At 39.8% G+C, this 26,656-nt stretch overlaps 1 protein-coding gene across 1 annotated transcript in view; it reads left to right on the top strand.

Annotated features, from left to right (window-relative positions):
• The window catches only part of wdfy3 (WD repeat and FYVE domain containing 3), a 136,428-nt gene that overhangs the window by 36,442 nt on the left and 73,330 nt on the right, over nucleotides 1–26,656 (top strand). The window contains 7 exon segments of the mRNA XM_053324968.1: nucleotides 3,510–3,781; nucleotides 6,133–6,330; nucleotides 10,427–10,510; nucleotides 15,528–15,720; nucleotides 17,014–17,239; nucleotides 21,575–21,688; nucleotides 25,572–25,809. Of these exon segments, the coding sequence (XP_053180943.1) occupies nucleotides 3,510–3,781; nucleotides 6,133–6,330; nucleotides 10,427–10,510; nucleotides 15,528–15,720; nucleotides 17,014–17,239; nucleotides 21,575–21,688; nucleotides 25,572–25,809 (1,325 nt within the window).

Genomic DNA, 26,656 nt, shown 5'->3' with positions numbered 1-26,656 from the left:
TTGACTTTAACCCTCCTGTTGTCCTCAACAAGGAAGGAAGGAAGGAAGGAAGGAAGGAGGGAATGAAGAAGGAAGGGAGGAAGGAGGGAGGGAGGGAATGAAGGAAGGAAGGAAGGAAGGAAGAAGGAAGGGAGGAAGGAGGGAGGGAAGGAAGGGAGGGAGGAAGGAAGGAAGGAAGAAGGAAGGAAAGGAGGGAGGGAGGGAGGAAGGAGGGAGGGAAGGAAGGGAGGGAGGAAGGAAGGAAGAAGGAAGGAAAGGAGGGAGGGAGGAAAGGAAGAAGAAAGGAAAGGAGGGAAAGGAGGGAGGAAGGAAGGAAGGAAGGAAGAAGGAAGGGAGGAAGGAGGGAGGGAAGGAAGGGAGGGAGGAAGGAAGGAAGAAGGAAGGAAAGGAGGGAGGGAGGGAGGGAGGAAGGAGGGAGGGAAGGAAGGGAGGGAGGAAGGAAGGAAGAAGGAAGGAAAGGAAGGAAGGAAAGGAGGAAGGAACAGTCAAAACAGACAGGGTTAATTTGACCCAGGAGGACGACAACACAAAGGTTAAGAAGGATTATTATATAAGGTGCCATAGAAACACACACATTGTCCCATTGATATCCATTATGTTTTGTCCCACATTATCTGGGTGCACTTGAATGTAGCGTAATAACTGACAACTCTTTAAGTTTAGGATGGGGCAATCCAACTCTTTTAAAAGCCTCCACATGGCTGCTAAAGCTAACTCACCCCCCTCCCCAAAAAGTCCGAACATGTAACAGCACACAGTCTGAGGCTGCTGGTAGTTTCCCAGCTCGGACAGGACAGGAACAGGATGTAGAAGACTTCCTGTGATTGGTGTTAAAAAACTGTGAGTGCTGATTCTGGCAGTATTTTAATGCAGCAGGAAACAGCTTGCTCAGCGGACACTTTTTACTTCTCTTTTTACTCGCTCTCTCCCTCCAGCAGCTTGACTCACTACAGATGAAAGTTTTTATATATTTCTGCTGGAGGTGAAGACGAAATAATAATCACTTATTTCATGATTTAATTTTTAGGTGTAGGTGAAGATTTATCCAAAGCGTAAAACTCTGAAAGCTGAGGTAGAAGCTAGTAAAGTAGATCTGGTCTAATCCAACAAATTAAACACTTCATAAATCATTTAATTGATGTAGAAATTAAATTTAAGTTAATCTCCTCTAGTTCTGCATCAGATCATTTTCCATCTTCTGTGTTTTCTTTTGCTTTAAAAAGGTTCGAGTTCAGCTCAACTTTTCAGGATGTGATCTGCTTTCACTCAAAGCTCACTCCTGCTTGAGTTCATGTTGCCATGAAACAGTCCTAATCGTTGATTTACAAACTGCCGTCAATAGCCAAAATACATCCAGAGATGATAAAGTAAGAGCTTCGGTACTGACAGTATGGCAGAGTCACTGATAGTATGTAAATTTTAATACTGTCATATGTCAGAGATTAGTCATTTATTGTATTTGAGCATCTTTAAAGGTTCAGTTCACCCAAATTACAGTGAAGCATTGTTTCTCTTTGACCCCTTCAGTAGAGTTTTATTTGGTGAACTAAACACTTAAATAATAACAGGAACCATCAGAAACTCATCACAGCAACATGTTTTATTACAGAAGCAACATTTCTGTTTGTCTGGATAAGAAACAGACCTCAGAGTAGTTTCCATTAGAGGTTTATTCTGCTCTAACAGAGGTCTGTCAACATGGTTTTTTACAAACTGGTGCAAACTTACAGACTGTCCTGACATTTTAGTGAAGAGGCACCACTGTTACATACTAACCAAATATAATATACTCTTTTAAATAATGCTGCTGCACTCAAATTGGTTTTAGACTGTGGGAATGACTGTCCTGGTGCTGCAACTTTGCACACATTTGTGAATTATCATGATTATTATATGTCTGTAAAATTTTATGACCTGGTGCTTTGTACTCTGTTTACATTGAATTCTGTCATTAATTTATATTTCCACATACCTGCCCAGGCACTACGGGTGGAAATGGGAATTTAGCTAAAACCTTGTCTAAATAAAATAAGATTCAAAAACCCAGAATATGTAAAAATAGAGGGGGGGAAAATTATAATACCACTAGAGGTGTTTGTTGTCTGTTTTGGGTGAAATAATCCTTTAAAATGTTGAACTACATACATAAAACATCTGATATTGTGTAATAGTGAACATTGAAAAGTGCAGTTTGACAGACTGTCCATGTTATTAACTGTGAGAAGTTCCGTCACCATGGTAACATACTGAGTTTTTTGGACTGTTAAGAAGCATTCATTCACCACTAGTATTGAAATAGATGAATGTTTTCCCCGAATGTGTCTCATCACACTTCAGCTGCATCATTCAAAACCCTCATCTGACATTTTCCCCACTTTTATGATTATTATTATGTTTTTATTCGTTAATGAAAGCCGTCGCCTGTGACAACCGTTAGAGGCTCCCATGCTGTTTTTAGGTTTCCCCTTAAACTCATATCTAGGTTACAGTTTCATGTTTTATGATAGGTTGCTTTGTACATGTGAACCATAAAACTTTGGGAGAAATCTAGAGGAATAAATTCAGTCGGTGCGGAGCGAGAAAAGAAACCCTGAGGGTCCCATAAATCTGTCTGAGCGCAGGAGAAGAATGAAAGGAGGGAAAAGCAGTTGATGAATAGAGACGTGACTGAATGAGGCGACGGGAACCGAATGGTGCGAAAACTCCAAATGTGGGTTGAATAGATGAACGGTTAAATAAGTTTGTGAAATAAAGTGGAGCTAAAAGTGACACAGAGGAAAGTGAGACGGAGAATGGAGAAGCAGCGGTTGGCAACATGTGGTCCGTGGGCCAAAACAGGGCCAAACAGATTATTAAGACACTTTTATTCATCTTAAGGGTGAAATGAGTGAAATAAAATAAAACAAAAAAAGGTGGATAATTATAAGAGTGGTAAAGAGTTAAGTACAATAAATTAAAAACAAGGTAATTAATTAATAAAAAAATAAATAAAATGAAAAATAAATTAAATGAAAAATAAATAAAAAATAATAATAAAATAAAATAAAATAAATAAAAAATAATAATAAAAAAACAAAATAAAATAGAATAAATAAAAAAATAATTAAAAACAAGGTAATTAATTAATAAAAAAATAAACATATAAATGAAAAAATAAATAGAATGAAAAAAAAATAAAAAATAATAATAAATAAAAAAAATAAATAAAATAAATAATAATAAAATAAAATAAATACAAAATAATAAAATAAAATAAATAAATAATAATAATAAAAAACAAAATAAAATAGAATAAATAAAAAATAAATAAATAAATAAATAAAAAAGGCGGGGCGGAAAATTAAATTAAAGTGGCAAGACATGAACAGTGGAGTACAGTCTCTTCATTAAATACATCATGTTGGTAATACATTTCATATTTGTGTTATTTCCTTTTAATCAGCTTATTATTATTTAACCCTTAAAATCTTGATGAAACTCTCACTATCTCTCTCTTTCTTCTTCTTCAGGCCTTGTTGGCGGTGTTACGTGAGAGTCATCGCACCCGGACGGTTTTCCGTAAGGTTGGCGGTTTCGTCTACGTCACCTCTCTGCTGGTTGCCATGGAGCGGTCGCTATGCCAACCGCCTCGTCACGGCTGGGAACGCGTCAACCAGAACCAAGTGTTTGAACTCCTGCTCACCGTCTTCTGCACGCTCACCGCCGCCATGCGCTACGAACCCGCCAACTCACACTTCTTCCGCACAGAGATCCAGTACGAGAAGCTGGCGGACGCTGTGAGGTGAGGACGGCGGCCATGTTTAGCCAGCGCTAGTTTCACCTGGAGTTAAAGATCATCTGTAATTTGTGAATTCCGTCTGAATCAGCGCTTTGCTTCCTCCTCTGGATGCCTCCGATTTTTTCATTTGCTTCTAAATAGAGATTTCCTTCCCTGGATTCCTTCCTCCTTTCCTTCCTTCCTCCTTCCTTCCTTCCTCCTTCTCTCTCTCTTTCCTCCTTTCTTCCTTTCTTCCTTCTTTCCTTCCTCCATCCCCCTTTCTTCCTTCCTTCCTTCTGTCCTTTATTCCTCCCTCCTTCTCTCTTTCTTTCCTCCCCCCTACCTTCCTCCCTTCCTTCTTTACTCTGTCCTTCTTTCCTTCCTTATTTCCTTCCTTCCTTCCTTCCTCCCTTCCTTCCCTCCTTCCTCCTTCCTCCTTCCTCCTTTCCTTCCTTCCTTCTTCCTCCCTTCCTTCCTTCCCTTCTTCCTTCCTTCCTTCCTTCTTCCTCCCTTCCGTCCTTCTTTCTCCCTTCCTTCCTTCCCTTCTTCCTTCCTTCCTTCTTCCTCCCTTCCTTCCTTGACTCGAGGACAACAGGAGGGTTAAAGAGGCTTTAAATGATTAATGAGAACTCTGATAAGATTTTATCTGGTGACGGTTTGGTTTTACAGCTCAGTTTAATTTTAATTAAATTCTCCTTAAAGAGAATTGACTTAAAGGAACTCTGTGGAGTTTGTTCCAACGTTTCTCACTGAATGCATTGTTTGCATAATTAACATCCTTGTAAAACATTTGCAGAGCAGATGTTGAATTATAATCCTCTATTCTTTACACACTTGTTTACTTGTTAGCAGTTTTTTACCTCTTTGCCTTTTTTTCTGCACGTTGCTGCTACCAGCATTAGCAGGACTGTACATCATGACTCCAACGTGAACTCAGCGTGATTCTCATGTGATACAAACTAAACAGGAACCCACTCTTAAAGATAATGCTCAACAGGATACCCTTAAAGTTTACTTATGTAAAGATTCCCTCAGGACATTTTTCTATCTCCTAACACTATGGAGCAGAGAAACGTAGAAATGCACCAACAGAGGCAGGAAGTATAAAAAACTGCATGTCAGTAAATTTGGATTTAAGAATTACAGGATTTAAAATACTTAAAAATCAGTTTGTAGATCACAAGGATGCACCTGATCAGTTTTTATAAATATACATGAATATAAATATAACTTTCATTTGTTTACAAGACAACTCCTTTAAATATTTCTTAATACATTTGGCACATTTTTCACAGCCATTTAGCTTAAAGGTTGAGAGTTATTCTCACCTCAGTAATAATAGTTTAGTAAATCAATTCTTAACTTAACGTTCATTTACTTGATTTCTTCTGAAGCTTTCAGCCACATCTCTCGGTCTTATGGAGATCAATTTTATCATTTGAGTAAAGTCGAATACTTTTGGTGCCATGATTACAACTTTACCATCTCTTAACCAACTTCTATCCAAGGATGAAGCTCAGAAGATATGACTGAAAGCTCAAAAACAAGTTGAGATCGAGTTAGTGGTTATTTTTCTGTTAAAACCATAGACTGTATAGAATAAATGGACGTAACATCTGTGACGTCACCCATTGGTTTGTGGACTGCTGCTCGGAAGCCAATAGTTTCGAATCTAGGCAGTGCCATCTTGAAAATTTCAGGTGCATGCTGGGAAAAATAAAAACACGGATTCTACTTATATGGGCATGAGGCGGGGTCATGGGCGGAGCGGGGAGGTTGCTATGGTTGCGAGGGCTGGATCTCGAGGACATTGGTCAATCAACCTGTCAATCAGGACGTAGCCACGCCCTAATACATACCCTGCTTTATCGTCACATATAAAATCAGGGAGGCCAAAATGTCCCAAATGAACATCATACTGCATTGAAGAAGGCTTTAAACTAGCGATTGAGACCATAAACACATTTTGAAAACGTTTACGGAGGTTAGAAATCAAGTGAGAAGTTGGTGAATTCTCCATTGACTTGTATAGAGATGGTCGCCCCCTGGTGGCCTTTTGATAGAATGCAGCTCTCAGTTACTTCCGTCTTGGCTTCATTTCAGAGGACCAGAGCTCCCTGCCTGGTCTAAACCCCTTGCAGATTTAATGTTGTGTTCCCAGAGTGCATCTAGCTTTGTTTAGTAGTAATTTACCGCTGAAGTAATGTTGCATAAAAGCAGAACGGAGCATGAAGAACCTCTAAACTTCCTGTTGTGCTTCCTGTTTTTCATTATATTCACGTGCAAAGAAAGTATTGAGATCTATTCATCTTCTTTATAAACCAAACTCTCTTCATCTCATGTCTCTCTCTTTCTCTCTCTCTCTCTCTGTCCAGGCTGCTTGGGTGTTTCTCCGACACTAAGAAGCTCGGTGCTACGTCCGTGTTCCCCTCCAACTCTCAGCCTTTCCAGAGGCTGCTGGAAGACGAAGCGGCTCCCGGAGGCTGTGCAGGAGAGAGCGTCTGTCCCACGCTCAAACACTGCAGCAAGCTCTTCATCTACCTTTATAAGATGGCCACGGACTCCTTCGACAGGTCAGTGGGTCACACATACGGGCATTTTGATGATTGAAGTGTTTGAAGTGATTAATAGTGATTTGTTTTTTGTAATGCTCAGTCTTTAAATTCTGCTCTACAACGCATGTCTATAAAACTGCGTAATATAGTAGATAAACATCAAGCACACAAAGATGAAGGTCCGACCCCACGTGACCTCTTAGTGTCTGAATATGAATCACATCATGAAACGTCTCATTAACCTTCCTGTCGTCCTCCCGGGTCAAATTGACCCCGTCTGTCCTTCCTCCCTCCCTCCTTCTCTCTTTCCTTCCTTCCTTCCTCCCTTTGTTCTTTCCTTCCTTCCTCCCTTCCTCCATTCCTGCCTTCCATCCGCCCTTCCTTCCTTCCTTCCTTCCTTACTCCCTTCCTTCTTTACTTCCTTCCTTTCTTCCTTCTTCCCTTCTTTCTTCCTTCCTTCCTCCCTCGTTTAATTCCTTGCTTCCTTCCTCCCTCCCTCCCTTCCTTTACTTCCTTCCTCCCTTCCTTCTTTCCTTCCCTCCTACTTTCCCTCCTTCCTTTCTCCCTTTGTTCTTTCCTTCCGTCCTCCCTTCCCTCCCTCCCATCCTTCCTTCCTTCCTCCCTCCCTTCCTCCCTTTCTTCTTTCCTTCCTCCCTCCCTTCCTCTCTTTCTTCCTTCCTTCCTTCCTTCCTTCCTTCCTTCCTTCCTTCCTTCCTTCCTTCCTTCCTTCCTTCCTTCCTCCCTCCCTCCTTCCCTCCCTCCCTCCCTTCCTCCCTTTCTTCCTTCTTCCTCCCTTCCTTCCTTGACTCAAGGACAACAGGAGGGTTAAATATCATTTGACGGAGCTGCAGTCTTTCATATTAAGACCTATAAACACATACAGCTGCCTCTTTGTCTGAAGGAGTTATCTCTCCTCTGATGATAGCCAGCATCTATAAATATATAAATATATAAATATATAAATATATCACATGCACGCTGGAGTTTAGAGTCTGTTAGTGATATGAATATTGTGCAAATTGGGCCAGATGTGTCCAGATGTGTCCAGATGCAGTTGACTTGGCAGGTTATTGAGCCGCCACATGTTCCTGCAGACGATCACGAAACTCTTCATTTTTTACTTGAATCTTCTAAGATGCTGCGGACTCTGATGTTTCTTTTGATTTTTAAATGAATTCAAGATTCAGGATCCAATTTATTGAATATAAGGAGGGGAGTTTTAGCTTTAAAAAAAATAAAAAAAACAACTCCTCTGCTGCACAAACACAAGTTTTTCCAAGTGACCTAAAAACCTGTTTTATCTTAAACTAACTTAAAACACACTGGAGGAAAGTGAGCGGACAGTCTGTGTTGTTTTACAGGAATTATTTATTTAACTTCTTATTATTTTTGTTTCATATTATGATCAATTATTTATGGTGCAAAGTTAACTAAGTATGTCTTATACAAACATCATTTGCAGCTACTGTGCACATTTATAAAGACGTATTTAACCCTTACATACTGCTCATAATCTGGCATTTCACAATATCCTCCTTATATCTCTATACATGATAGAGCAGAGAGATTATATGCTTTTTATTCATGGAGAAAAAACATCACAGTCACATTAAATATTGATAACATATTATATAATTCCAATTAATTACATTAAATGTGAATAAACAGTATTTTTTAAGGAGTTTTTTAAGGGTTTTGATTATTTTTTGGGATAAATATGAGTTAAATTCTCAATAAAAATGCATATCAGCTTGCACAAAAATGTTGAATTATTTCCATTTTTGTGTATTCTGGCTCACAATGGGTCAAATTAAACCCCTGAACAGTATGTAAGGGTTAACCGTTAAAGTTAATTGGGGAAAAATATTTTATTGATGCAAAAAAAAAAACCCATTTACAATCACATATATTGGTCCAACGTTACATAATTCCAATTAATTACATTAAATGTGAATAAACAGTATTTTTTAAGGTTATTTTTGATTTTTTTTTTGGATAAATATGGATCAAACACTCATATCATCTACACAAAAATGTTGAATTATTTCCATTTTTGTATATTCTGGGTCACATTAGTATAAGTAATCAATTTTCTAGCTAAATTAACATTTTTTTAAAGTGTTTTTTTCTTCTTTTAAATTAAACCCCTGAACAGTATGTTAGGGTTAACCGTTAAAGTTAATTGGGGGAAAACTATTATGAATTCTTAATTAATTATTAAACTATTAAACCAGGGAACTGGAAAATGTTTATTTTGGAGGCTTTATGTCCAAATTAAAGCCCCATTCATTGAGTCAGATGCTTGTCAGAGTGTTGCAGCAGGTCCACAGCTGCGTTCATTCCTCCTCAGCCATGTGTTGTCCTCATCTGCTGCAGCTTAGTCGCTCTCAAACTAAAAAAAAAAAAAAAAAAAAGGACATTTTAATCAGGAGGCTCATTTTGCCTGTGAGTCAGCTGCACAGCCTGCTGCTGCCTGCCGTTGTCATGACGCCAGAGTCACAGATTTAACACCAGCGTAGTGCTGCGAAGAACATGACACGGAGAAAGTGTTGACTGCAGGAGGAACAGGGTATTGAAGTGGAATTAGGGTTGCAAAAGGGAGGGAAAATTTCAAGGGAAACTTTCCATGGGAATTATGGGAATATATGGGAATTAACAGGAATTAACTGGAAATTTGGGGTGATTTACAACTGTATGCATTTGTCATAAGCAAGCTAATACAATTAAATGAATAATATTACATTTTGAATGGGAAACTTTCCATGGGAATTATGGGAATTTATGGGAATAAACAGGAATTAATGGGAATAAATAGAAATTAATTGGACATTTGGGGTAATTTATGCAAACTGTATCAACTGTATTAATTTTTTCATAAGCAAGCTAATACAATTAAATGAATAATATTACATTTTGAATGGGAATATATTTATTTTACTCAATATTAATGTTTTTTTGTGCAATAAACAAATTGATTTAAGTTCCAGTGACAAATAAATCAGTCAAACATTTGCACGTTGAACTTTAATAACATAGATCAAATATATTTACCCCACTATTATCATCAAAACTAATAATAGTAATAGTTTGGGGTTGTATAAATAAAGTGTGCATGTGACGGAGGAGTGCACAGTGCATGAAGGCGGTGAAGCCCTGCAGGAAGTAATGTGTTATGTGATGGAGGAATAATAATGAGAGGTATTCAACTGTACACTCTACTTTACATTAAATCTGCTTGTTGTAACCACGGTGATGCTACAAGATGTTTAGTTTTTATAGGTTAACATGTCAATTTTGTAAAATTCCAGTTTATTCCCGTTAATTCCCATGGAAAGTTTCCAACTTTAAACTCCTAAATGGGATTGAGTTGAAGATGATTAGACTTGTTGATCACTGCAGAATAATGAATCTTCTTCTTCTTCTTCTTCTTCTTCTTCTTCTTCATCTAGAGGTCCCAATAAAAAAAAGAAAAAGAAAATTCAGTTTCCTATAATAGTTATTAAACTCCCATAGAGTTAAAAGCCAGTTTGGCCTTTGTCAGCTCTATTAAAACTTTTAAATCTCCGGTCGCCGTGACGACACTAAATGTTACAGTACTAGCTGGCGTCGTGCATGAAGCTCCAGCTGTAGCTCTGTTTTCTGTTTCCTGTCTGCTTTTACACTAACAGCTTCTTTTCCTTCTTTCTCTCTCTCTCTCTCTCTCTTTCTCTCTCTTTTTTCTTCCTCTTAACCCTCTGGCGCTGTCTGGCTGTTCATCCTCGATCGGGTCCATCTGCACGACTGTGTGTGTGCGTGTATGTGTGTGTGTGTGCGTGTATGTGTGTGTGTGTGTGTGTGTAAACCTACGCTTTTATGGGGTTTTTTTTACGCATGTTCAACCCACATCTGTGTCTGCACTTTCTTTTTTGGCATTTGTGTGTGTGTGTGTGTGTGTGTGTGTGTGTGTCTGTATGTGCATGTGTGTGTGTATGTCTGTGTGTGTCTGTATGTGTGTGTGTGTGTGTCTCTGTATTTGGGTGTCTTCTTCTTTTTCGGTGTGTGTGTATTTGAATGTGTCTTTCTGTATTTGGGCGTGTGTGCGTGTGCGTGCGTGTGTGTGTGTGCCGTCATGCAGTCGTGCGGAGCAGGTGCCCCCCTGCCTGACTCATGAGACCTCGCTGCCCTCGCCGTGGGGCACGCCAGCGCTCGCCAGGAAGAGGTAGCTACAGCGCTCTGCCACTTTTTTTCCCCTCACCTTCATCCTTTTTCCTCCTCTTCATTTTTACTCACCTTCCTTCAGTCCACACTGAGAGCGCCCACTAGTGGCAAAACCATCACGAACTTTTCTCATTTTCATGCAGAATGTTTTAGCAATTTGCGAAAGTATAGTTAGAAATGCATTTATCTGTTTATTTACAGAGATGTTAAAGTTTTCCTGATTTAAACACAACAACATATACATGAGAGAAACTGAGAGTGAGAAAGAGTTGGGTTTTTTGTTGGCTATTAATATTTTAAATTAGAGGTTTTTATCTAATAATTAAAACAATAAAGTGTTCTTATGGATGTAAAACTAAACTTGGCTGCATCTGTAGTCCAAAACTAATGTTAATTTCCATTATTTAATAATCGATTGATTATATTTTTGAATTTTTGATATGAAACTTTTTAACAGGGTGACACCTTTTAAATTAATAATAACAATAATAATAATAGTAATAATATTAATGACAATATTAATAATAATATAATAATAATAATGATGATTATAATAACCAGCCTTTTAAATTAATAATAATAATATTATTAATTTCAATGATAACAACCAGTCTTTTAAATTACTTGTTTTGTCCAAATCTCAAAGTTTTTTAATCCCAGTGAGAAAAAAAGCCAAATATTTGAATTTTTTTCGAGCCTCTTTAATATGAAGATTTGCTGCCTGTGTCAATCTTTCTTACTAGTCATTATTCTGATGTTTAATAGACCAAACTATTTATTGATTAATCAAACTATAAACTGGTTACTCAATAATGAAAGTATTCATTTGAGGAGCTGGGAGCCAAAAGAGTTTGATATTGTTGATTTAAAATGAGTTAAACATTAAATCGATGATCAAAATTACAGCTATTATGTTTTAAACTCTACGATGCAATAAAAAATAAAAATACAGCATGTGTTTTTTTAAGAAGCCAACAGAGGAATGACTCTCAGCTATTTTTAGACATTAATCTGCTGCACCTGTCCTCATGACTCTGCTGTGACTCGGCCTCGGGACACAAAGCTCTGCTCCACAGTGCTGTGTAGCGGACGCAGGAGACCAGGGTTCGATTCCTCAGTGAGGAGAAACTCTTTAGCTACTTGAGCCTTAAATTTATGATTCAGATAATAATGATGAGCACAGTTACACACAGGTTAGTTATTTAATGAGCTTTAAATGCTTTACATTCTGGATTACAACACACACACTTGCACTATTCTCTTATTTAAAACTATAAGAAAGGAAACATTTTTACTATTTAATTGAAAAAATAAAACAATTATAGATTTTTATTGGTTTCTTCGACTATAATGTATTGAATCCACTTTAAATACTGTTTTAAAGTTCAAGATTTAAGGATGTTTATTGTAATTACAGCCATTTAGATTCATGAAAGAGAATAAAATACAGTGCTCAGGTCCAGCTGATCATAAAAATAGAAAAAAAGAACAAAATAATATAAACATATACACAATAAATGTGAGCAGTGCAGTGTGCTAGGAGGAATATAATAATATAGTTAACCCTCCTGTTGTCCTCAAGTCAAGGAAGGAAAGGAGGAAGGAAAGGAGGGAGGAAGGAAAGGAGGGAGGAAGGAAGGAAAGGAGGGACGGATGAAGGAAGCAAGGGAGGAAGGACGCAAGAAGAAAAGAAGAAATGAAGAAGGGAGGGAGGAAAGAAGGAGAGAGGAAGGAAGGAAGGAAGGAAAGAAGGAAAGAAGGAGGGAGCAAGAAGAAAAGAAGAAATGAAGAAGGGAGGGAGGAAAGAAGGAGAGAGGAAGGAAGGAAGGAAGGAAGGAAAGAAGGAAAGAAGGAGGGATTGAAGGAAGGAGGGAAGGAAAGAAGGAACAGTCAAAACAGACGGGGAAAGAAGGAACGGAAGGAGGAAGGAATGAAGGAAGGATGGAAAGAAGGAAGGAGGGAAGGAAAGAAGAAATGAAGGAGGTAGGGAGAAAGGAAAAGAGGAAGGGAGGAAGGAAAGAAAGAGGGGCCGAGGAAAAAAGGAAGGTAATAAGGAGGGAGGAAGGAAGGAAGGAAAGAAGGAATGAAGGAGGGAATGAAGGAAAGAAGGAACAGTCAAAACAGACGGGGTCAATTTGACGACAGGAAGGTTAAAATCACTATAAAAGCAGCAGCAAGATGTTAAAGAGTAGAACCCCCCCCCCCCCCCCCCCCAAAAAAAAAAACCTTGATTGTAGACTTCAGAGAAAACGTCGGTTGGAAAATGATCATGTGACAAACGAGAGTCAAACCAGAGTTAACAGAGACGATTGTTTTTCTCGTCACCACATGAGAGGAATGTGTTTCTTCTTCTCTTCCATTGAAGCTCTCAGAATGAGTCTTGGGTGTAAAATGGGGGCTTTTTAAACGAACCCCTCCTCCTTCCCCCTTCCCCCCTTCCCTTTCCTTTTCCTTTTCTTTTCTCTTTTCTTTTTACTAAAGTTGCCCCCGAGACTCTCTTCCTCTTTGAATTTCTTCTATAAAAGGAGAAAACAGTGAGGACATTTAACGCATACTGAGCTGTGTAACGGTCAAGGTGACTTCGGGGGTCTCCTCTCAGCAGTCTCACCTTCTGCCCGCCTGGATCCGCTCCAGATATGAATATTCATGAGGTCGACTAATCTCACTATCAGAGCTGTTAGATGAGGCTCTCGTCCTTGTTTCTTCACATTTTTATAACATCGATTTTAAACAGTTATTAGATAAAGAAATGACTTTACCTTAAAGAAAAGGGCAGCAGTTTAAATCTATGCTACATTTTTTTTTTAATTGCTGCTAATTAGACTTTATTTAACCTGAAAACACTGCAGACACGTGAGAATTCATTATCTCATTATCATATTTAGGTTATTAAAGAATCTCCGTCCACACTGAAATGCCTGAACAATAAGAAAATTAGTCTCTTTAGTGAAGTCAGATTTTTGTGTTAGTTTGTTTTTGTTGTCTGTTCACTTTTTACTTTTCTTTTTTCTTTCTATTTATTTATTTATTTAATTATTATTATTTATTTTATTAATATCATTTTGATTTATTTATTTATTTAATTAATTATTTTTATTCTTTATTCTTTATTTTTTTCTATTTATTTTATTATTTTTATTTATTTTATTAATGTTATTTGATTCATTTATTTATTTATTTTATTATTCTATTTTATTTTATTATTATTAATATTTCTTTCTAATTTATTCTTGGTTATTGGTATGGGTTTTTTTTCCGTGTACATGTTTGTGAAGAAAAAGTTTGTTTCTGTGTATTAATCTTAAAATCAATAAAAAAAATAAGTGGGGGAGGAAAAAAAAAAACTAACTAAATTAAGTAAAACAGATAATACACACACATAAGACACTCCACTGGCTGCCATCAATATTTGCACGACTCCCCTTTAATATTACACTCAAAATTGTTTTGGAGCATTTAGAGCATTTATAGAGCTGTAACTGTATTGATACAATACAAACAAAGAGGTGAAAGTATATTTTCTTCTTAACTTAACTACTTAATTTTCTAACTAACTTAATTAAGGGTTTTCATATTTAGCCTTCTAATGTGGATTTAGTCTCAATTCCCCTTTTAATATTACACTCAAAATTGTTATTGCAGTTATTATAGCAGCAAGTTTTTTGGAGCATTTAGAGCATTTATAGAGCTGTGACTTTACTGATACTTAATTACAATGTAAGAAAATACCTGCTAATTAAAGGTTTTCATATTTATCCGTCTAATGTAGATTTAGTCTCAGTTTTCACCTCTTTTAGTTCATGCTGGGAAAAACATGAACAACCCGAGTTAGTTTCCTGCCCTACATCCAACCCCTCCCGCTCTACATCCAACCCCTCCCGCTCTACATCCAACCCCTCCCGCTCTACATCCAACCCCTCCCGCTCTTTATGCTGACTCCAGTGTTTCCAGCCCCTCCGTTTCCCCAGAGGGGGGATTTGCCACTCTGTAATCTGAATCACAGCAACGCGCCCTATTTTGCCTAATTGCCCCCCGACTGCAGGCCCCAAAAGATCTCCTTCACTTTGTTGTTTACACGGCAGGAGGGCTGAGAAACGCCCGCCGCCGACTGACACCTTGATGTCTGAGGTGTGTGTGAGGCTCGTTCACACTTCATTCAGTGATGTAATTATTTCACTTCGTTTCTGTCGAGCTTTAATAATAAAATACTTTTCTTTTTTTTTTTTTCTTTTTGAGAGACACTGGCTGCACATTTGAATATTTTCCAGCCACTTTCACTGCGTCTGTGAGCCAGTTACATATTTTTAGGGGAACATAGGGCCTTCTAAAAAATGGCCACAGGATGAAAATAAAGATTATAAAAAGAAAACATGACGAGCGAATGAGCGATTAAAAAAAACAATCGTCTTTTTTTTTTTACGCCCCTTAACCTTTGTGTCGTCCTCCCGGGTCAAATTGACCCAGTCTGTTTTGACTTGTTCCTTCTTTCCTCCCTTCCTTCCTTCCTCCTTTCCTTCCTTGCCTCCTTCCTTCCTCCCTCCTTTCCTTCCTTGCCTCCTTCCTTCCTTCCATCCTTCCTTCCTTCCTTCCTTCCCTCCCTCCTTTCCTTCCTTCTTCCTTTCTTCCTTCTTTCCTTCTTCCTTCTTCCTTCTTCCTTTCCTTTCCTTCCCTCTTCCTTCCTCCCCCCTTTCCTTCCCTCCTTTCCTTCCTTCTTCCTTCCTCCCTCCCTCCCTCCCTCCCTCCCTCCCTCCCTCCCTCCTTCCTTCCTTCTTCCCTCCTTTCCTTCTTTCTTCCTCCCTCCTTTCCTTCCTTGACTCGAGGACAATAGGAGGGTTAATTAGAGCTTCGCAAGACAAAATTCACTTTGACGAGAAATATCGTCGCGTTTTCGTCTCCCGGGATATCGTGGGACGAGATCTCGTCACACTCCTACTAATCAACATTTCTTTAATTTGGATTATGAGTTTTATTTGATTTGACTGAACTGAAATGATCTAAATATGACTTTCCTCTCCCAGACAAGGCTACTACGGGACGTCGGGACCCCCCGCTCCGGTCAAAGCCCTCTCAGACCTGAAACTCCACTTAACCGCCACCCCCACCCATCCTGCTTCCTCCTCTTCTTCGTCGGACATGGTGGTCATTCATCCGGGGGCCGTGCTGGCCATGCTGGACCTGCTGCCCTCCGTCTCCTCCGACAGCCAGCCGGAGGTGAGGAAGCACCAGACAGGAAATGGCCTAACGTGCACTTCCTGTGTCAGGGGGTGAAGGGGTTATAGACAGGGCAGCGGACTTTATTTTATATTATACTATATTATATTATTTACTTATTTATTACTGTATTATATATAGTGGTTATTTGGTTTGTTCTCATTTTATATTAATTTATGTAATATTGTGTAATTGTTTAGGTGGAGGCTTTAAATAAGGCCATTCAGGTTTTCTGTATATATAAGTGTATATATATCATTATCTGACATTTATTGTGGGAATTATAGCAAAATAAACTAAGCTAAACTTTTATTTTTTTTTAATGTGTGTGTGTGTCAGTTGCACGACATTAGTGAACCAACCAGACAGTTTCTCCCTGACATTTAAGTATCTTTTACACAAAAATAGTAATATAGTAGTGCATTTTCTGCAAAGTTAACCTTCCAGTAAACATGCAACTTTTGTCTGGTTTGACTGTTTATGAAGCATAAAGTATTACAGTATAAAGATTAAATACTTTAAAATGATCAAATGTCAACCTACTGACAGAACTGTTCTGTAAAGTTAGTATAAATGAGTATGCTGAAGTTTTGATTTGCCTCATTTAAATTAAATTATACAGCATTTTTTAGTTTAAAAGAAGCAGAAATTATCAACTATTTTAACTTTAATTTAAGTAATGATGGATGTACTGAGGATTATACTTGTAAATAATGTAGTATGGAAGCATTCATGTGATTTTTAGCCAATTAAATGAAATAAATCCATATTTCTGACATCAAATTGGACCCGAGGACAAGAGGAGGGTTAATTAAGCACTTATTTTGCAAATCCTCGAGATTAAATACTTTAAAATGATCAAATTTCAACCTACTGACAAAACTGTTCTTTAAAGTTAGTATAAATGAGTATGCTGAAGTCATTTTTCCTCATTTTCCTCCATTCCCTTCCCTTCATTAAATGAAATTTTCCACATTTTCTAGTTAAAAATAAGCAGAAATTATCAACTATTTTAACTTTAATTTAAGTAATGATGGAAGTAGTGATGATTATACTTGTAAAGACTGTAGTATGGGAGCATTCATGTGATTTTCAGCCAATTAAATGAAATAAATCCATATTTCTGACATCAAATTGGACAACAGGAGGGTTAATTAAGAGTTTATTTTGCAAATCCTCGAGATTAAATACCTTAAAATGATCGAACTTCACCCGACTGACAGAACTGTTTTATGAAGCCGATGTATAAATGAGTATGCTGAAGTCGTTTTCCTCCGCTCCCTTCCCCTCCAGCATGCCCTCGACCTGCAGCTGGCTGTGGCGAACATCCTGCAGCTGCTGGTGAACAGCGAGAGGAACCAGCAGGTGTTGTGTGAAGCTTGTCTCCATCAGCGTCTCTTGCAGCGCTGCAGTCAGGCCCTCGGTGACGAAGACCACCCGCTACACCCGCCGCTGCAGAGGATGTTTGAGAGGCTGGCCTCGCAGGCCCTGCAGCCCATGGCACTCAGGTACTGGACCAGTGTTGAATATGCATCCTTAACCTTCTTACTACTGTGACATAGGTCGTGACTCTGAGGGATGAAAGTTGAACTCATGAGTACAGAAGTGTTAGAAGTAGTTGGTGAGAGTTTGAACATTAATGAGTCAATGATGGAAAAAAAAAAAAAGAAATTTAAAGGGTTAAAATGTGAAAATGAATGAATAACCCCATCTCTTTTGACTGTTCCTTCCTTCCTTCCTTCCTTCCTTCCTTCCTTCCTTCCTTCCTTCCTTCCTTCCTTCCTTCCTTCCTTCCTTCCTTCCTTCCTTCCTTCCTTCCTTCCTTCCTCCCTCTTTCTTTAATTTTTCCTTTGTTCTTCCCCTCCTTCCTTGCTTCTTTCCTTCCTTCCTTCCTTCCTTCATTCCTTCCTTCCTTCCTCCTTTCCTCCCTCCCTACTCCTTTCTTTCCTTCCTTCCTTCATTCCTTCCTTCCTTCCTCCCTTCCTTCCTTCCTTCCTCCCTCTTTCTTTAATTTTTCCTTTGTTCTTCCCCTCCTTCCTTGCTTCTTTCCTTCCTTCCTTCCTTCCTTCCTTCCTTCCTTCATTCCTTCCTTCCTCCTTTCCTCCCTCCCTACTCCTTTCTTTCCTTCCTTCCTTCCTTCCTTCCTTCCTTCCTTCCTTCCTTCCTTCCTTCCTTCCTTCCTTCCTTCCTTCATTCCTTCCTTCCTTCCTCCCTCTTTCTTTAATTTTTCCTTTGTTCTTCCCCTCCTTCCTTGCTTCTTTCCTTCCTTCCTTCCTTCCTTCATTCCTTCCTTCCTCCTTTCCTCCCTCTCTACTCCTTTCTTTCCTTCCTTCCTTCCTTCCTTCCTTCCTTCCTTCCTCCCTCCCTACTCCTTTCTTTCCTTCCTTCCTTCCTTCCTTCTAAGCATGTTAGCTTTTAGCTTTTATGCTAATGTTTGGGATTGAACTTTTAATGTAAGTTTAGTTTGGTTTAGTTTATTTTAGTTTCGTGACCAAACTCAAACACACATGTACAAACAAAGAAAACACACCTATTTCCCCGTTCCTTGTCCTTCATCTCCACCTGAACTTGTGACGAGCCAAAAGGGAAAAACAAAAGTATAATTAATTAAATAAATAAATAAAGCAGTTTACGACCAAAAAGGTTTAGGCTGAAGCATTTCCTTTTATAACACCTACCCTTCTTCCATTAGTCATTCAATAGATCCCAATATAGTTAGTTTACTAGCATGTTAATATGTTAATCTTAAAACCACATAATAATAATAATAATATAATATAAGTTTGGTCCCATGGTAACAGTTAAAGTAATCTATTAAGTTATACACAGAGGTGAGGGTTGGTTTTTTGTTTCCTCCGGTGACTGAATGAATGAAATGACGTTCTTGGGAGAGTAATCTGCTTTGACAGGTTTGAATGTGTGAAGGAGGCTCCGCATGTAGACAAAACTGAGCAATTCTCATTTCCCGCTTGACTAGTTAAGTGAGATGGGAGATTGGGGGTCGAGGAACGGAGAAGGGGGGGCGGGAGGAGGGGGGGGGGTTATTTGACATGCACATGGTTGCTTCTTTTCATATGTAAATGGGGCCTCTCCCTCGCCTGATATCCTCTTCTTCTCTCTCCTTCTCAAATTGTGCTGGAGGTAAACATATCTGTAGCTGTCACTCTGCTCCCCATCTTCCTCTTCCTCCTCCTCTTCCTCCTCTTCCTCCTCCTGCTGCTGCTGCCAGTCGTCTTCTGTCACATCGCCTCCTCTCCCCTTCATTAATTCTTCTCCTCTTCTGTTTTTTTTTTTTCCTCATCTCGTTTTGTTTCTGTTTTTCCAGCGTTAGCCAGCAGCAGTGTTTCCTGTCTCTTTCCTGTGTTGTTATTCTTGGTTAAAGCTGCTGGTTTCGCCTGCTCGCTCGGAGCCATGACATCTGACACCAACCATCACCATGACGATTTGGGTTTTAAATCACTTACGTGCCACTCAACCAACTGTAATATTGATTTTTTAAACACATGCTGTTGGAAAAAGTAGAAGTCAGCCTCCAACTTAACTGCTGACTGAACATTATGTCGACAGTTAGATGGATACTTTCATCCTGAGTGCCTCGATATGTTTCATGAGAACAGATAGACGTAGATAAATATATATATTATGAACAGGAAGTAGATAAATATATATATTATGAACAGGAAGTAGATAAATATATATATTATGAACAGGAAGTAGATAAATATATCTATTATGAACAGGAAGTAGATAAATATATCTATTATGAACAGGAAGTAGATAAATATATATATTATGAACAGGAAGTAGATAAATATATATATTATGAACAGGAAGTAGATAAATATATATATTATGAACAGGAAGTAGATAAATATATATACATTATGAACAGGATGATCCGTCCTTCCTTCCATCTCTTTCCTTCCTTCCTTCACTCTTTTCCTTCATATCCCATTTTCCTTCCTTCCGTCCTTCCTTCCTTCCCTCTTTTCCTTCATATCCCCTTTCCCTTCCTTCCTTCCTTCCTTCCTTCCTTCCTTTCTTCCTTCCTTTCTTCCTTCCTTCCCCCTTTTCCTTCATATCCCCTTTCCCTTCCTTCTTTCTTTCTTTTTTCCTTATTTTATACCCACCTTCCTTCCATCTTTCCTATCTGTCCTTTTGTCCTTCCTTCCTTCTCTCTTTTACTTCATATCCCCTTTCCCTTCCTTCCTTCCTTCTTTCCTTCCTTCCTTCCTTCCTTCCTCCCTCCTTTCTTTCCTTCCTCGCTTCCTTCCTTCTAAGCTTCCTTCTTTCTTTCTTTTTTCCTTCTTTTATACCCACCTTCCTTCCATCTTTCCTATCTGTCCGTTTGTCCTTCCTTCCTTCTCTCTTTTACTTCATATCCCCTTTCCCTTCCTTCCTTCCTTCTCTCTTTTCCTTCATATCCCCTTTCCCTTCCTTCTTTCTTTCTTTCAGCCAGTTATCCCAGCGTGATTGATTTGACAATGTCTCAGAGTTAAGTGCCCGTGGGGTTGACAGTCAGGCCTCTCTTTGGTCTCCTTTGGTCTTCTTTGGTCTTTATGTAGCTCTTGTAAAGCTTTGAGGTGTGTTTGGGGTCGTTATCCAGCGAGTCTCTGAAGAATAGGAGTGCTTCGTCTCTTTGATCAGCGTGGACTCAGTTCGGTGCAGGTGTCCAACAAACCCCCCCCCCCCCCCCCCCCCCCTCCCCCGAGACTTTGATACACTTCACCTCTGTCCGTCTCCTCACATTCACTCTTCTGTTACTGCCATAAATCTGAAACTCTCCTCGTCATGCTCTGTGAAATCCTGACGTTTCTGAGCCCACCCTCAACGTTTTAGCCTCGTTACTCTTCCTCAGAAACGGCTCCTCTTTCAGTGTTATAGTGTTATAGCCTTTCCCTTCCTTCCTTCCTTTTTTCCTTCTTTCATTCCTCCTTCCTTCCATCCTGCCTGTCTTTTTGTCCTTCCTTCCTTCCCTCTTTTCCTTCATATCCTCTTTTCCTTCCTTCCTTCCTTCCATCTGTCTTTCCTTCCTTCCTTCCTTGCTCCCTTCTTTCCTTCCTCCCTTCCATCTGTCTTTCCTTTCATCCTTCCATCTGTCTTTCCTTCCTTCCTTCCTTTCTTCCTTCCTTCATATCCTTTCTTCCTTCTTTCCTTCCTTCCTTGCTCCCTTCTTTCCTTCCTTCCTTCCTTCCTTCCTTCCTTCCTTCCATCTGTCTTTCCTTTTTTCCTTCTTTCATATCCTTCCTTCCTTCTTTCCTTCCTTCCTTGCTCCCTTCTTTCCTTCCTTCCTTCCTTCCTTCCTTCCATCTGTCTTTCCTTTCTTCCTTCCTTTTTTCCTTCTTTCATTCCTCCTTCCTTCCATCCTGCCTGTCTTTTTGTCCTTCCTTCCTTCCTTGCTCCCTCCTTTCCTTCCTTCCATCTGTCTTTCCTTTCTTCCTTCCTTTTTGTCCTTCCTTCCTTTCTTCCTTCCTTTTTTCCTTCTTTCATTCCTCCTTCCTTCCATCCTGCCTGTCTTTTTGTCCTTCCTTCCTTCCTTGCTCCCTTCTTTCCTTCCTTCCATCTGTCTTTCCTTTCTTCCTTCCTTTTTGTCCTTCCTTCCTTCCTTCCTTCCTTCCTTCCTTCCTTCCTTCCTTCCTTCCTCCCTTCCTTCCTTCCTTCCTCCCTTCCTTCCTCCCTTCCTCCCTTTTCCTTCTTTTATTCTTAGCCCACCCTGAACGTTTTAGCCTTGTTACTCTTCCTCACAAACGGCTCCTCATCCTCTTGAGACGTTTACAACTCAGCCTCATTTCAGTGTTATAGTGTTATAGCCTTTCCTTTACTTGTTATCCTGGTCATCTCTTTCTGTCTCCAGGGAGTTTTTTACGTCTTGGAAACCCTCTGAACTGCGGAGCGTGGGATAAGAAGCTGTTGAAGCAGTACCGAGTCCACAAACCGAGCTCGCTCAGCTACGACGCAGAGATGAGAAGTAAGAATTTAACAACTCCCTGTTTCTGTTCTTGTTTATAATGTTTAAACCTTCTTTATAAATCAAATCAAGCAGCTTTTTTTACTGCTAGCTGCACCTCAAACACTCAAATTTAAATGCCCGAGGCATCAAATATTGTTTAAATATGAAATAATACTATATATGTCAGTGTTTAAACTTTTACAAACCACTACTGTAGTTAAATTAAATGTCTTCTTCTATAGTAGATAGAGAAATTTTCTCGTAGGCAAAGGTTTAACCCTCCTGTTGTCCTCGAGTCAAGGAAGGAGGAAAGATGGAAGGAAGGAAAGGATGGAAGAAGGAAAGGAGGCAGGAAGGATGGAAGGGAGAGAGAAAAAAGGAAGGAAGGATGGAAGGGAGGGAGGGAGGAAGAAAAAAGGAAAGGAGGCAGGAAGGGTGGAAGGGAAGAAAGAGAGAGGAAGGGAAGAAAGAGAGAAGGAGGGAGGAAGGAAGGGAGGAAAGAGAGAGGAAGGAAAGAAAGAGAGGGAGGAAGGACAGACGGATGGTAGGAAGGAAAGAAGGGAGGAAGGAACGATGGAGGAAAGAAGGAAGGAAGGAACGGAGGAAGGAAAGAAGGAAGGAAGAGGGAAAGAGGTCAAAACAACAGTCAAAACAGATGGGGTCAATTTGACCCGGGAGGACGACACAAAGCTTTACTATAAATTATATACTAACAGATGGTGAATTTAAAAAAAAAGCAGTTGACAGTGTATTTTAATTTGTGCCGCCTCTTTATCGCCCGAAAAACAGCATCATGCAGCTTAAGTTCACAGCATCCTCCAGTACAGTTATGAGATGGTGTCATTTAGGATCCGTTCCCATAGCGATACCAGCTTTTCCTCTCCAGGGAGAACATTTCGCTTCAATAAAAAACCCTCCTGTTGTCCTCGAGTCAAGGAGGGAAGGAAAGAAAGAAAGGAAAGAAGGACGGAAGGGAGGAAGAAGGAAAGAAAGGAGGATGGAAGGATGGAAGGAAGGATGGAAGGACCGAAGGGAGGAAGAAGGAAAGAAAGGCGGAAGGAAGGATGGAAGGGAGAAAGAATGAAAGAAAGGAGTAAGGAAGGAAGGAAGGAAAGAAGGAAGGGAGGGAGAAAGAAGGAAAGGAGGCAGGACGGATGAAAGGGAGGAAGGAAGAAAGAAGGGAGGGAAGGAACGATGGAGGAAGGAAGGAAGGAAGGATGGAAGGAAGGGCCGACAAACAGCATCCTGCAGCTTAAGTTCACAGGGATCCTTCAGTATAGTTATGAGATGGTGTCATTTAGGATCCGTTCCCATAGCGATACCAGGTTTTCGTCTCCATGGAGAACATTCCACTTCAATAAAAAGGCCATCAATCTTCTAGCTATACGGCTTCAGCCTGTTTCTTTGCTCGTCGACCCGGATCCTGCGGTGAATGGGCCGTGATTGCAGGGGATGAGCTTCCCCGTCGACGTTTAATTGGCAGTTGGAATGACTTGTGAGGGCTCAGCGGTGGGAAGAGAGCGGCTGTATTTTTTTTAAAGCTTCAGGTGATTGTAGAGTCAGTGAAACGGTTACATACAGTAGAGTAGAGAGGGTCAAAGATGAGGTTTCTTTAGTGTCCATGTGGGTTAGTTTAACCCTCCTGTCGTCCTCCCGGGTCAAATTGACCCCATCTCTTTTGACTGTTCCTTCCTTCCTTCCTTCCTTCCTTCCTTCCGTCCTTCCTTCCTTCCTTCCTTCCTTCCTTCCTCCCTCCCTTCCTTCTCTCCTTACTTCCTTCCTGCCTTCCTCCCTCCTTACTTAATCCTTTCCTTCATTCCTTCCTTCCTCCTTTCCTTCCTTCCTTCCTCCTTTCCTCCCTCCCTACTCCTTTCCTTCCTTCCTTTCTTCCTTCCTTCCTCCCTCCCTCTCTCCCTCCCTCCCTTCCTTCTCTCCTTACTTCCTGCCTCCCTCCCTTCCTTCTCTCCTTACTTCCTTCCTTCCTTCCTTCCTTCCTTCCTTCCTTACTCCTTTCCTCCCTCCCTCCCTTCCTCCTTTCCTCCCTCCCTACTCCTTTCCTTCCTTCCTTCCTTCCTTGCCAACACTTATTTATCACTGACGATTCGAAAAATATGAGAAACTCTCCACCTTCTGATATATATAAACATTGTTTTCATGCATTCATTTGTAAGAAAACACAGTGAGCTTGTAGGAAACTCAGAGTAGTCTTACAGCCTCTGATTAAACTCTGGTTGACGTCTAAACGCCGTATTTAAGCAAAGATCCGCCTGCTAACTGTGAATCTATTGCTAATGGGCTGTTTTCTACGAACAGCTGCTAATGTTTGTAAACTCGGTGGCTCCTCAGCATGCACTAATTGCTCATTGTGTCTCCTTCCCAGCTGAGAATGGATATTAAGTCCTTACTAATTACTGCTCTTTACTAGCAGCCGCTGTCTCTCTGAGAAGATAAGCTAGCGTGTTTTATTAGCTGCCATTGCAGGACGGTGTAATTCTTACTTTGAGCTCGTTTGTTTTCCGTCTAATCTGCTTAACAAAGAGGAGAAAGTCGCCTGTAATCTCAGAAGAAACATTCGAGCTCAGACTGAGGCTGACGGTGAAAATCCAGACTCGGTTTAATGCTGCTTACTCCAAAAAAAAAAAAAAAAAGAGTTTATATAACATCATCAGCTGGCTGGGACAGATCTAGTTAATGATATATCTTAAAATATTAAGACTGTACTGTATGTCGTTTTTTATTAGCATGCTGCTTTAGGGAGTTGTAACGTCAGCCTGAAATGCTGCAGTAGAAGAAGAAATGAAGGAATGATGGAGGTCTCATATCAGGAGAAACAGCAGGAAGGAAACAAGGAAACAAAAGAATAGAAATATGTGAGGTTATTGGCTCCATTTATAAAATACAATGGATTTTTTTCCTGCAATAAAAATGCAATGGACTCAGAGTTAATGTTTAAATGCACACATTGTAGAAGAATATAAATCTATTTAGAAAAAGAAATAACCCTTACAATTAGATTAAAACTGTAACTTATGTGGGGAAAAAAGGTGCAGGGTGAATTTGAGTGTATGATTATTTTTAGGATGTTTGCAGCTGTTTTGCAAAAGTAGAGATTTATTAGGCGACTGATAGAGACTAAAAATGTAAAATAGATAAAATAAAAGGGTGAAAAAAGGGGTAGGATAAGAAAAGCTCATTGCTTCATCCTACACCCATTCCAACAGATATGTATTGTTTATTGTTTGTTGTATGCCTGAAAGAGGAAAGTAAGAAATAGGAAGGAGAGGAGAGAGGGAAAAAAGGAAGAAAAGGAAGGAAGGAAGGAAAAGAATATGTATGTGTATGTGTATATGTATATATGTTTTTTTTTGGCTCACACCGAATACCGGTTTATATATTTGTTATGATATGAATTTTTAATGCTATGATATTACTAATATTGACTCATCATGACAGTAAAATAGTCCATCCTAAATCAATCTACATCAGTAGAGTAGTAGTTCCTCTCTCTACTAGTAGAAGATGTTGTGAACAGCTGATTATGCATGAAAAAAAACCCATCATATACCATGAAACCGCTTTTATTTTGAAAAATACCGTGATATACATTTTTGGTCATACTGCCCAGCACTACGTTCCTCTTCCACACGAAAACAGCATTTCAGCCAAATTATGTCAAATTCCACGATTCCGTGATCTCGGAAATCATAGGGCCCTAATAATGGAGGATGGGATTGGAGAGTTGGTGCTACACTTCTGTAAAAACACATAGACATGATGATGCTGATAATTACATTATTGTATGATAAGTGGATATTTATTGTGACAGTCATAATGTAATCTGTGTCTCATTTTAATCCACAAAGCTCATCCTAATTTTGATCTCCCCCCGCTGGCTTCACAGACAGTATGACGATGTCCATGGAGGGCTTCGGCCCCGACAGCGTCTTCGCCACGCCGGCAGAGGACAACGGCCAGTACCGCATCAGCCGCAGCCTCGTTCGCTCCGCCGAGGGCAGCACCGTTCCCCTCACCCGAGTCAAGTGCCTGGTGTCCATGACAACGCCACACGACATCCGACTGCACGGATCGGCCGTCACGCCCGCCTTCGTGGAGTTTGACACTTCGCTGGAAGGCTTCGGGTTAGTATGAAGTTTGATTCTTGTTGTGATGAGTCTTTATCTCATTATTGTCCTCCTTCCTTCCTTCCTTCCTTCCTTCTTTCTTTCCTCTCTTCCTTCCTCCCTTCTTTCTTTTCCTCCCTCCCTCCTTCTCTCTTTCTTTCCTCCCCTTACCTTACTTCTTTCCTCTGTCCTTCTTTCCTTCCTTCCTCTCTCCCTCCCTCCTTCCTTGTTTCCTCCCTCTCTCCTACCTTCCTTCCTTCTTTCCTCCATCCATCCTTCCTTCCTTTCCTTCCTTCCTTCCTATAATATTATCAAAATATTTACATTGTGATAATTGATTCTGCCCATATCGCCCAGAACTACTTCCATCAGTTTCACTTTTTTACACAATTGAACCTTCATTAGCTGTGGGAACGAGCTCTGATCACATGCTCTATCACCACATTCCTCTCCTCATGTGAACTGCACAGCACAGGAAGGAAATGTGTGTTTTAATGATCACAAAGCTCAGATTCCTCCCGGTGCCATTTCCCCCCCAACCTCCAGACATCACTGCAGCATCATGTGCTGCAGCATCATGTGCTCCACCAAATGAGGCGGAAATGGCGTCATGTCCAATATTGTTGTTGTAGTTATTAATTTTGAACTATTGCATTTGAGGTCTGAGCTATTATTCCTTCTTCTTCTTCTTCTTCTTCTTCTTCAGTCAAATTTATGGTTATGGTATTTAAGGTTTTGATGTTACTACTTATCTCATTTGAACCCAAGTAAAAACATTTCCACATATATTTGAGTTGTAGCTCCACTAGGATACGTTGCCTCTATTAAGGAAGGAAAGATGGAAGGAAGGAAGGAAGGAAGGAAG

Source organism: Scomber japonicus, chromosome 9 (assembly GCF_027409825.1).
Source record: "Scomber japonicus isolate fScoJap1 chromosome 9, fScoJap1.pri, whole genome shotgun sequence".
NCBI lineage: Eukaryota > Metazoa > Chordata > Actinopteri > Scombriformes > Scombridae > Scomber > Scomber japonicus.
The sequence above is the reverse complement of the archived record's forward strand: the minus strand, read 5'-3'. Positions and strand labels throughout refer to the sequence as shown.